This window comes from Montipora foliosa, chromosome 2 (assembly GCF_036669935.1).
Source record: "Montipora foliosa isolate CH-2021 chromosome 2, ASM3666993v2, whole genome shotgun sequence".
In the NCBI taxonomy this organism is placed as follows: domain Eukaryota; kingdom Metazoa; phylum Cnidaria; class Anthozoa; order Scleractinia; family Acroporidae; genus Montipora; species Montipora foliosa.
In genome coordinates this window covers 52,579,522-52,592,021 of record NC_090870.1, presented here as the reverse complement: position 1 = coordinate 52,592,021, position 12,500 = coordinate 52,579,522, and the positions used below count along the sequence as shown (strand labels likewise).

The window sequence follows — 12,500 nt, the reverse complement described above, 5'->3', positions numbered from 1 at the left end:
GGTAATATTATTAAAGCTGTCAACTGAATTCAAGATGAAGCCTCTACACTCCATTGGAAACAAGTTTTCGGAAACTGGTCAAGCACTTGCATGTTTGGATGAGGATAAATTACAATGCTTGAAGAAGGTGACGGAGAGTAAGCAGCTGCTAGTCTGGCTTCGCACAACTATCAAATGTAAGCATAGCTAACGTAATATTCAGTCAAGTCAACATTGACCTAGTTTCCTGAGAAAGAAAATAGGACAAAGTGGTCACAATTGTCATCTTGGGTAGCTCATTGTTTTTGGAGTAGGAAGTTTTCTTATCTTATTGTAAGAAATGTTTAAGCAAATGCGAACAGAAACGTAGTGCATCAAATCAAAAAATCAATCAAAACTTTATTTCATCACAGAGTCCATTTCACTAAGAAATGCTCTCCCATGGAACCGTGTTTTACAACTACGATTACTAATAGAAATAGTAGAAATAACAGACTACAATTAAAAATCTAATTTGCCGAAATGCCAAAAATGTAATTTACGTACAACTTTAATTTACTTTAAAAGTATTACAGCATAACCTATTCCATTGTCGGATGTGACATTATAACGATTAATTAATTAATAAGATTAATTAACTAATGCAAGAAAATTATTCAAAGTAGTGGCCTGCGTAACGTCGCTAGGCAGACTGTTCCAAGTAATGACTCTCTTGTAACAGAAACTCTTTTTAAGGTGATTCCTGAGAAAAAAAAGTAGTCGATCGATATTCTTGAAACTTTCACGGAATGTTCCCTACTAATCCTCGTTTTGAGATTTACAATAAAAAAGATAAGTCACCGTGCTTGCTTAAGAGATATATTGGGCCAATCTTACCCCATTGATGCCTGCACTGATACTAATCACGCCCGTTATTTCATCGGCTCAGGGTACATTTTGCTGTAGCTAAACGAGAGGGCTTTTAAAGTAACACTTGAAAAAACACCTGATAGGTGGAAGGTCTAGAGCATATGGACCACTGTGCTATATAGTTTATGGAAAAATCCCTCAACTTAAAACGATGTTAACTCAAAACGTTTCTGAAGTCGTTGTTTTCAAGATCATAATTCACATCCCTGGGTAAGGGGCTTTGTATAAGTTTTTAGCTCTATCTTCTTTTCCCTTCCGATAATTTTTTTTTTTTAGTTGTTTAAAAAGGATCATTTGTACACCAAAATTATGCAATATAAAGTATAGGTCACCGTGCCCGTACCGGTCTATCTCGATTATCGTAGATCAAAACAACAAAATTCGCCATGTTCTTGGAACGCGCGTGCTTATTGGCAAAGAATTATTGGTCCTTCACAACTTCTCTCACCTGTTTTGAGAACCGTTTCGGCGTGTATGATCGACTTACGCCATATTTACAATGCTGCAAATTTGACAAAACGTATGCGCAGTAGAGGATGTGCAGTGCAATACTGAGGAATCACCTTAAGAGCCTCTGAGTTCGGTGCGTCATAACTTCAGATCAATTAACTAGCCCATTGTTGGTTGCTCATCTTTCCGCAGCAACACAAGAGCTAAAAGTTCTTGTCGACCTGGCTTTGATCTCCTCTGGTGAAAGCGACATGGAAACTGATCGCATATCTAATCTCCATACGAGCTGCTTGGGGTTTGCTCCTCTAATTTTTGACCTTAAAGAAACTGAGGAACACAAAGTAAACTTTGATCAGTTGATAGAAGCATGCGAACCAGTGTGGAATGCCGTCAAGGCTGATGAAAGATTGCCTCAGAAATTGGTGAGAAAAAGGTTTTTCTATTGTAATGAAATGAAAAGATCATGATAATTTACTGTTCTTTTTTAGTTCAGTGTTCCGATGGGTGAGAGCGAACTGAGATACCCTGTTCAATGAAACCAATCAAGTGATTTGATTGTGTGATTTGCCTTTGTTAGTTTGACACTAGCCGGCATTTGCAATGGCTTAAGACAGTCAAAGAATCGCATGGATCAGTTGCCATGACTTCATTAGTTCAAGCCAAGATGATCAACTCTAGCGGGGTGTACGTTGTCGGTAAGTTTCTTCAACAAGACTCCCATGAAGAAGATCGATTATCTTTGGATCAAGTGGTACGTTTGACTGTACCACCGAAAGAAGGAGGTTTACATGACAAAATATATTCACTTGACGAACTGAAAGATTTGCAAAGTAAACTGATGCTGGTTGCTGGAAGGGCTGAAAAGGGGAAAGATGACGTGGACACTTTCGTAAAGGTTTGTTAACCGCTGTATTTATGAAAAAAATGCCTCCATCAGATCGCACTTTAGTTACTACTGGGCACGGAGAACAATCCTGCATTTCCATTTTAAGAACTCTCGTGGAATGATTCTTCCTGGTCTTGTAGCGTGGTGGCTAGAACCTTTTACTGTTGTGATAGGGACCACTGTCGCGGTTGTAGTCTTCTTGGGAAATTTAAGCGGTTGGTATCATAATGGATCTCTTTATTCCAAAAATTCCAATGGATCTTCATAACCTGCATCTTTATCTATGTGGGGCTCGGGTCCTTTGTTTTATTTATTTATTTTTAACCATTCGTATGAGGAGACAAACTTCCGAGTTAGGATTTCGAGTTGGATTTCAAGTGGGATTTTCGAGTTAGGATTTCGAGTTGTTTTTTTCGAGGTGATTACTAACAATCCACCTGCAACGAATCGGCTAGTTTGTCCGTAAACCGTCTCGTAGATTTCCAGTGCAATGCAGTCAACAAAAAAATGTAGGGGTGGGGTTAGTGTTTTGCCTTTTTATTCTGCGCACTCTCGGACAAAATTGTTGAAACATGTTACAATATGTTGCCCCCCCCCCCCCCCCCCACAATGTTGTTTTGGCAAATGTGCTCAGAAACTCGCGTTGAGACAACATTGTGAGGGGAGAGTGAGCCGTGAAAGCTTCAGATCTCTATAGTCGTGTACTGTTCAAACGAATTTTGTCACAGACTTCATGTATAAAGCATACATGAATTAGGGCAACACATTCTTACATTACGTCATTTCCCTTTGCTACTAACATGCTCCTCGTGTCAAAAGCTCCTGGGAAAGGGATTGTTACTCTGGATCTGGGATCAGAATTGTCAATTCTGATGGTATTAGAAAAGTTACTTATGTTGGACCTGAGATAATTTCGTTACATTGAATTCTATATTTATGTATTATATATTTCTATATTTCTATATTTTGCACTTCCACCCGGCCCTGGATATATCATGTGCTTCTGAAAACAAAATTACAAGCAGGTAACATTTCTGGGATCACATGAAGGTTTTGTCTGGTGTATAATTCTCTTGAGATCAAACATTATTTACGAAATATTTAATGGTTAAAACCCCGTCCGTTTTAACACGCAAATGAAAAGACACTTGAAAGTTAATGAATAATTCATATTTAAAAGCATTCATTCAAGTGTCAGCTATTGTTTCCAGTCAAGAATACAGTTACGAGTGCAGGACTAGGATAGATTAAACAAAATTGCCGTTACTCCATTGCTTTATTTCTTTGAATTTGATGAAGACATGATAATTTTCCCTTCACTTTGCAGAATCTTGAAGGCATCATGAGACTAGCAAAGGCATTCATGAACCTTGTAAAATCTGGTTTTGTTCATCGAATGCACTGGTGCCAAGAATTCCATTGCAGTAAAGATCAACGCGTGGGCGAAACAATCGCCCAGGAGCTGGCACGTGTGAGTACAGATATGGAAGACTGTTACTCCATCTGGAAGAAGAATGTCAGCAATGCTCGGCAAGTATATCGAGAGTTGAACTTTTTTACAACACAGCAGCTTATGCTCCTTCGGAAAGAACTCGCAACGGCATGCAATAGCAGTCAACTTCATGTTGAAAACTATCAAGTTTTTACTTTACTGGAAAGCGTTCGCCCAAGTTTGGATTCGGCACATTTGAAGGCAGCTATTCAGCGCGCCTTTAAAGACTTGTTAGAGCAAGGCAAATGTACTAGCACCCTTCCATCTTTTACACTGACCCCTCGTGAAGACAACCATGACTCGAATTCACGGGAGCTGTCGTGTCAAAACAACAATTACATTGAAAGGATGCCTTCTACTGTGGGAAAAACGTCTCAGGCACAGTCTGTATCTGCGAAGAAACCAAAACCAAAAGGTATTTCAAAAATCCGGCGTTTTATCAGTGCTGCTGAAGATGAGGGGTACTCGGAACAGGTCGCTCTGTGTGCTCTTGCAAGTCTGGGTGTCGATGCAGAGGAAGATAACTTGTTGCTATGGTGCCTAGAAGAATCCGATGACGCTGACCTAGAATCTCTTTATGATGAGGCTATAAAAAATCCAGTTATTGCCCTAGAAATCAACTTCGAAGAGACCGCTGTTTACCAAGAGAATCAAGTTGATGGTAACAGGTATATGGGACGGTGCAATAATTAATTTCAAAACCCCTCCCCCCTCACATAATAATATCATTAAGGCTAACTCCTTCCCCCCCACTCCTCCATCTAGAGAAAAGTCTCCTTCCATTGATTCTCTCATACCTACAATCTTGGACAAAGTTGTTGAGAAAACTCTGCTTTTGGACTAAAATCTGATCACTGTTGCTAGACGAAACAAAGCGTGTCGAAGCTGGGCTTATCAACATTGGTTGTAGGGGGAGGGGGATGGCTAATAATGTGCGATATTGAGGACGTATAACCCCTGTTTTTAATATTCTCAACCCTTTTTGTTCAAGACTTTAGTTTATTTGTGGGATTTCTTCCTCCGGTACAAACATCACTTCAAAATTAATGTTTCAGTGAAGCTTAATTAATTATAGTGTTTGTATTTACCACACTTTAAATTTGTATTGCTATTAGTATATGTGATAGGACTACATGCTGTCCAATTTGGAAATAATTGAGTTAACTGAATAGAGAGTAATGTGAAGTACTAGATTTCTATCCCATATCAACCATGTGAGCGTTAGCCCTACCGATGGAAATGGGCCCACACAAGGACACAGAAAAACTCTGACCAGGGTGGGAATTGAACCCACGACCTTCGGGTTAGATCTCCGCCGCTCTACCGACTGAGCTACAAGGTCAGACGGGAGCTGGCCGTGGGAACTGTAGATGTTAAAGTCATGGCAATGAACATGTACAAGTACAAGGAAAGATTACGTTTATACAAACGTTGGCCGTGTAGCACTTATATTTTAAACAGAGTTAACTGAATAGAGGATAAAGTGAACTCTGTTTAAAATATAAGTGCTACACCGCCAACGTTTGTATAAACGTAATCTTTCCTTGGAAATAATTGGATGCGAAGAATTCTGAGGACAACCAAAATTGGACGAAAGGCTGAGCCGTAGGCTGAGTCTAATTTGGTAGTACGAGGAATGTTTTGAATCCAATTGTTTCCAAATTGGACAAGCAGGTAGTCCTGTTACCTATTAATTATATAGCTAGACAGTTGTAATTGGGCAGTCAAGATATTATCCTTAAAGAAAGGCAAACTAAATTACCTGAACTCCAGAGGAATTCTTTGTCTGCTTCGCTTAAAGCACGAGAGAAATTTTTTTTTCGCTTTCCGTTATCTTGCGCTCGCTTCAAGTTGTTGCCTTAAATTTGCAAATTCACGATCCCGCAAAACACTGTAGTTTCTGACACAGTTTTTTAAATGACGGTCCAACGAGCACTGCACGACAGCCAAACTTTCTGGTTCGTATACGTGACCGTATTTTTTTCTAATTTCAGCGAAAAAATGGCAAAGAACTCCATCTAGCTCATGACGAGGGATATCTTCCAACTTTCTCGCTTCGTTACGCTGCACCTTCCACTCTGAAAACATTTAGCCAAGTTTTTGTACTCTTGGAGGTGTTTTAGTTTTGGTTTTTGCCTCTCAGGTTGGCAAGCTCTTTTTCTGGCAACGTAGGAAATCTGTCATTTGTGGTGATATCGCTGAAAAAGTCCTGAGAAATGGAAAATTTTGGTAAATCTCCGTGGCTAAACTCCGCCATTGCCAACTACTACAAACAGAGACAACAGCTCTGTCGCTATGCTGTGCGCTGATTGGCTAGTTTCTATTGCCTGTTTTGTTTTGTGGGATTTGATTGGCTTAGACAAACTGTCCTATATTTTCTAAATTGGACAGTTTACCTGTTTTTAAGGAAAACCCTATCTGAAACTATCCAAATTGATCCTTAATTGGACAGAATTAAAGAATAATAGCTATGCTGACAGTTACGCATTCAATACCAGCTATATAATCAAAATTTCAACAGTTGGGTTTTTCATTCTTCTAAATTATGATGCCATTTGGCTAACATTAGCATCTTTCTTTTTCATCGAATAACATTATAGTGCTACTTTTGCAACTGTTAACTAAAGTTTCCTGTTTTATTAAATCCTGGTGCAAATAAAGTAGCACTGCTTTAACATATATAACAGAAGCATTCCTGTCAAACTGCGTGAGAGATAAGCAAAATAGCAGTTCATAGATCAGGACACCTTAGAGTTGATAAATTTGTCAGTATTATTCCAATATTAATGTTAGTATTTATATGTGAACTCTAATAACTCTTCCACTACTTTTCCAGTTTGCAGAAGGGAATGACACCCTGAGAACATGGAAAAAAAATTTCTGAGCAGGGTAGACAAGCAACAAGCTCAACCAACAGATGGCGTCTATTTCAAAAGTTGATACCGGGTTACGCTTTTGGGAGAAGAATGCATTCTCACTACGCTGATCATGCACCCCACATGACTAAGCTAGTTTCGCTTTTTGCATGTGTCATTTATCCATAGACTTTCTATAATGAGAGATTGTTTTTCCTGCTTTGGTGGTGAGTGAAACACGGAGCAGGGCTGGTGCTGTGGAGAGAGCATTTGCCTCCCATCATTGTGGCCTTGGTTCGATTCCAGGTCTTTGCATCACATGTGGGTTGAGTTTATTGGTTTTCTATCCATTACTACGGTTTTCCCTTCGTCAGGTTTGATAACACCGAATTTCGAGTCTAATCGTCTTGACGTCTTGAGGTTTGTTGTCACATTTCTTTGTAGTGGAAGTGTTGACGAGTCAGTTGGTGGATCATTTGCACTCCCTCAGAGTTTCTCGGGACAAGAAGGAAACAGGGACGAAGATAACGAGGAAGTGATCAGCGAGTATCTTACTCTTTCTCAGCTGGGACTCATTCTAAGAGAGCTAGCAACGAAAGGTATGGTTGGATCGCAAATTAGACGTAACTGACACTTTTACTGTATAAATGGAAAAAAAACCCACCCTTATAATTGCTGTTTTTTCAAACTTTTAGATAAAGGGTCAAAGCCTCTTACATTTCCAGCTTTCCTGAAACGTGGGAGACCTAACCTTATGCTTGTTCCAAAAGGTAAGACCCAACCTTTAAATAAAGTAAAGCATGTTTAAATAGGATGCAATTTGCTGGTCGATGCCACATTGCTATGCGTTTTTGAGAAAATTAAAGGGCATTTTATGTTTTGATGGGTTTTTTCAAAAGAATTTTGGTTAGAGAAAGGGTAGACCTGAATAAATTTGAAAGAATCATTTTTCTTTCGTTTCATTTTTGTAGTGGACGTGTTTGCCACCGTACTTGCATTGTATATGCACGACAAAGATCAGCTCTTACCAAGCCAAGAAGAGGTTCTTATTTGTTCTCCTGAAACAACTACAGAGGAGGTAACTTTTGATACAACACAATGCGTTCTATTCTTTTCTTTTCCCGCCTATCCTGATAAAACATGTGGATGGCTTTCCTTTTCTGCCGTATCGTGGTAATCAACAGTGGACTTGTTGGTGTTATTGTCGTCGTCATTGGCGGGCAGTTGCGTGAGTTGGAACCCGCGTTTTTTGACAGGAATTCGCGTGCCAAGTGCACTGCGTTACTTCGTTTTAGTAAAACAAGCAAAAAAAAAAAAAAAAGTCAACCAAAAATAACCAGAAATGTCTCAATATGTCGTACAATGTTAACAAGGAAAGAAGAGAAAGAGAGAGAGAAAACCAGTAAGCAAGAGACGAGTAAGCAATGCTCAACGTGAAAAGGAGTGACTGGGAGCACTAGAAAACAGTCGAAATATCAGTGAGAGAGACAAAGAAAGAGACTGAATGAAGAGACGAGCAGAAGAAAAAAAGGCTAGCGCGAGCTCAAGAAAACAGACTGAATAATGGTAACGAAAAGGGGAAGAAAGAGCGCGAGAAAATAGACCAATTATAGTCATGAACAGGCTGGATTAGTCGCATAGTAAAAATATCTGAAAACAAAAACATATATATATATTTGAATGCGGAATTTGCTTACCAATGGTGATTCCACTTGGAAGAAGGTTCCAAAGGATACTACACGCTTACACTCGAAAATTTGTAATATGTGTGAAAGGAGCAAACAGCGAACTTATTCGATGGTGAAGACACTTTAATGACGTTTCGCCCTTCGGGCTTCTTCAGATCAGTGTGACAGGATTAAAAATACTTGGAATAAAAATTGTCAATGACTTAAGTCTTAAATAGGCTAAAAAAATTTGACTGCAATCAAAGTAACAATAAAAATTAACGTGTAAAAAATATTAACGTGTGAAAAAATATAGGCACTGGGTCTCTAAGGTATTACGTAATGAAACGAAGAACAAGATGATGATGTCGCAACAAAATCCCAAATCAAAGCCCTTGAACAAATGCGCTTTCGAGCTCACAATTCTTCGTAACAGGTTCCGAAAGGGAAGGCCTTTGACTGGTTAATAACAATAAACCTAATTAACAGCCCCTGAACTCCAGCATAGTGTGCTCTAATCTCAGCCCTGTAACAAGATCCCTGATTAGGCCTTTGAACGATTGATGCACTGAAAGATCTAAAAAATCAAAAGCTAAAAAACCTTTTATACAAGTCAAAAGGAAAACACTTGTGGGTGGTAAGACCCAGGTGTTAATTACATCTAATTCTAGTCCTAGAGTTGAACTCTGATCTTTTATTCAACCCTTAAGGTTGAAGGGTGCAAAGTTGTGCACTCCAAAAAGCTTCTCTTGTAAGCAAGCGGTCGTCGAGGCTATTGTGATCGCTATAATTGCAAATTTGTTCGATGATAACGAACCCGAAATCAGACAAAACATGAGTTTCTTTGTTGAAGTGTATCACAGCTTAACAAGTGTTCTTCTTTGTACTCATGGCTGACGTGTGGTTCCGAAATCTGACTTTTAACTCGTTGGTTGTAGAACCAATATACTGGACATTACATTTGTTGCAAGTGATCAAATAGATACCGTTCTTAGATTCACAATGGAGTCGTTGTCTGATAGGATAGCTTATGCCTGTTCTATCACTTTATTTGCTACAGCTCTGTTTCGTATGGCCAAAAGCGGCCACACTAATCTTTTTGTAGGATATGTTGAACACCAATTTTTTAATCAGTACAACGGCCCCAAACCTGAACTCTACGGCCGCTACATCGACGACTGCATCGGCGCTATTTCATCCAGCAGAGAAGAACTCGATCAATTTATAACCTCCGTCAACTCTTTTCATCCGGCTCTTAAATATACCTGGGAAATTTCGGAAACTTCATTGGCTTTTCTAGATATCAAAGTTTCTATTAGAGGCAACGCGCTATGCACTAGTGTGCACTACAAACCTACTGATTCACACAGTTATTTGTTGTATTCATCGTCACATCCATCACATGTCAAGAACTCCATCCCTTATTCTCAATTTCTTAGACTTCGACGTCTATATAGTGATGACTCCGATTTTTCCAGCAAATCAGAGGAGATGTGCCAGTTCTTCGAAAAACGTGGCTATCCTGTCTCTGTGGTCAAAGCGGGCCATCATCGCGCCCAACAATTTGATCGACAGTCATCACTACAAACCCCACAAAAAGATAAGAATGACAGAATTCCATTCACCCTCACTTTCCATCCTCATAATCACGCAGTCAAAAGCATCATTCTTAGTAATTTTAAATTATTCCAAAATGATCCCGAGACTGGTAGAATCTTTTCGCAACCTCCACTTATTTCATTCCTTCGTTTCACATGTACCTCCGCAAATGTCATTTATTGCATAACCTGTACGTTATGCAATAAATTATACATTGGTGAGACAGGTAGACGACTAGGTGACCGATTCCGCAAACACCTTCGCGATGTTGAGAAGAATGACAAGGATGCATCCAAGCCAGTCGCTCGCCATTTTAATCTGCCTAACCACTCCAAAAAACACATGGCTATCTGCGGCCTTTCCCTACATCTAGGTACGACGGAAAGCCGCAAGAATCTGGAACAAAAATTCATCTTTCAAATCGGCACCCTTAATCCTCACGGTATTAACGAACGCTTTTCATTTAACTAATATATTCCTATTTTTCACGTTGCCATGTTACCACCAATAGCGTAGCTCCTACTCTACTATAAAAACTACACGTAACCCATATTCCCTCGATTCGCTCTGACGAAGGGCTAACGCTCGAAACGTAAGCTTTTAGAATCTCTGTACGGTGGCCAATTTACATTATCAACTCCGTTGATAAAACCAAAGTTTTGTATACTACTTCCCCACCACCGACGCAGCACCACAGTTTCTTTAGAAACTACCCCTTCATTTAAAGGTGAATAAACTAACTTTAAACGTCAAAAAAACAAAATACATGTTGATAGGGAGTCGCCCCAAACTTGTTCTAGTCTCTAATAATTTGCACTTAAGGTTGATAACATACCAATAGAAAGGGTGACCGTTTATATGTCCCTTAGAGTCTCGATTGATGAAGATCTCACATGGAAAGCACATATTGAAGAAATCTCAAAGAAGATATCAGCAGGTTTATCGGTTCTAAAGCGTTAAGTCCAACTATTCCGTTTGAAACCAGGCAAATCGTGTACAAAGCACTTATCTTGCCCTATTTTGATTTTTCCAGTTGTGTATGGGCATATATAGGATAGGATTAACGGGAAAACTCCAGAATAGAGCTGCTAGAATAGTGACCCTCTCAAATTATGAAACACGATCTAAAGAGCTATTGGATGATCTGGGTTGGGAAGTACTGGTAGATAGGAGGATGAAAAAACTCGCTACTCTGATGTATAACATAACTCATGATATCTCCCCGCCGTGGTTAAGAAATATCTTTCAGAATGTTTCTGACGTCCACTCTTATGACTTAAGAAACTCATCTATCAACTTGTATATTCCTAAACTTAAGTTAGAGACAGAAAAACATACCCTTGATTACAGAGGTTCGGTCCTCTGGAATAAAATCCCTGTGGAGGCGAGAGAACAGGAAAGCCTAGTTCTTTTTAAACCGTTCCTCAAAGATATTCTAAGTGAAATGAAGTAAAACCTAAGTGAATTATATAACTTTTAGTAAAATCGTATAATTTGTATTGTGTACATTCTAGGAGCTTGTGTAAATAATATTTAGTATATTGTAAATCCTTAATCAAAATTCATTGTACTGCTTCCATTACTGTATTTTAAGATCACTAGTTAATATAATTTTAGATATTGTTGTAACTTATGTAATAGTGTTCTTAATTTCTACGGCTCACTGAAGGACCACTTGAAGTGAAAGTAACCCCGCAATGAAATAAAGATTGTAGTAGTGGTAGTGGTAGTAGTAGTATTGCGTCCCAGTTATAAAGACTCCTACTTTTCTATCTTCCTTTCTGTAGATTGAGCTCTTGTGGAGACGAGCCACTGGAGACTTAGAAGGTCGATTCTACTGCCTTGTTAACGCCGACCAATTAGATTTCTCTGTCAGCAAACAGGCTGTGGACTTGCTTGATGAAGTGACAAAGGGGCTTGCTGGCAACATTGGAGAGCGTAAGTAGACAGCCAATGTGCGGATTTGAGTCTAGAGTTCACATTGTTAATTTGGGGAGTGCTATGTCAGAACGCTTCTGTCATTGTTCGGCATCATTGCCCTCCAGTTGAATGATTTTTTTGTCTGTTTTTGTAGACTACGGATTGGTGGTAATTTGTAGCAGTGAAAATGAAGGTCGTGCAAATATTGTAGCAGCCTTGGATCAGCATCGTGTCGCTGCTCCCCTATGTCCTTCAGCAGCGGTCATTCAAAGCTACCTTAAAAGGCAGTTCCAAATCCCTCCACCTCAGTATAAACACATTAACAACAGCAAAATCACTTGGAATTCAGCTGGTTTCTTAGATCCAGAAAAGTATGTTTATTTATATGAGTAAAAGATACTAGGTTAATGTTCTTTCCTATTACATCAGTTCTTATTTGCTCGTTTGCACTTATCCATAGGCTCTGTGTCCGAGTTGTCTCATCTGATCGAGGAGGCTTGGGGAAAACTCTTTTCGTTCGTCGCTTGACAGAGCAGTTACCAAACCTTGTGAATAACGAATTAGTCTTATCTCACAGCCCCAGTACATCATTGCATGTCACGGTACCTCTACATGGCAATTCAACTGACTCTTCCATGCTTGTAGATTCACTTCTACCCCACGAAGTCAGAGCAAATGTTCCACTTTCTCGTGTAATCCATCTAGATGTATCTCCTTCGGTGAGGAAATTTTATATAGTGTTC

The 12,500-nt window shown here is 39.3% G+C and overlaps 1 protein-coding gene across 2 annotated transcripts in view; it reads left to right on the top strand.

The window, feature by feature from the left end:
* Nucleotides 1-12,500, top strand: part of LOC137993535 (E3 ubiquitin-protein ligase rnf213-alpha-like) — a 191,815-nt gene that overhangs the window by 87,162 nt on the left and 92,153 nt on the right. For both annotated transcript variants that reach the window (XM_068839453.1, XM_068839454.1), the window contains exons 17-26: nucleotides 17-176; nucleotides 1,531-1,760; nucleotides 1,916-2,233; nucleotides 3,552-4,384; nucleotides 7,016-7,170; nucleotides 7,267-7,341; nucleotides 7,543-7,649; nucleotides 11,625-11,775; nucleotides 11,912-12,128; nucleotides 12,218-12,476. In XM_068839453.1, the coding sequence (XP_068695554.1) occupies nucleotides 17-176; nucleotides 1,531-1,760; nucleotides 1,916-2,233; nucleotides 3,552-4,384; nucleotides 7,016-7,170; nucleotides 7,267-7,341; nucleotides 7,543-7,649; nucleotides 11,625-11,775; nucleotides 11,912-12,128; nucleotides 12,218-12,476 (2,505 nt within the window). The remainder of the gene's footprint in view (nucleotides 1-16; nucleotides 177-1,530; nucleotides 1,761-1,915; nucleotides 2,234-3,551; nucleotides 4,385-7,015; nucleotides 7,171-7,266; nucleotides 7,342-7,542; nucleotides 7,650-11,624; nucleotides 11,776-11,911; nucleotides 12,129-12,217; nucleotides 12,477-12,500) is intronic.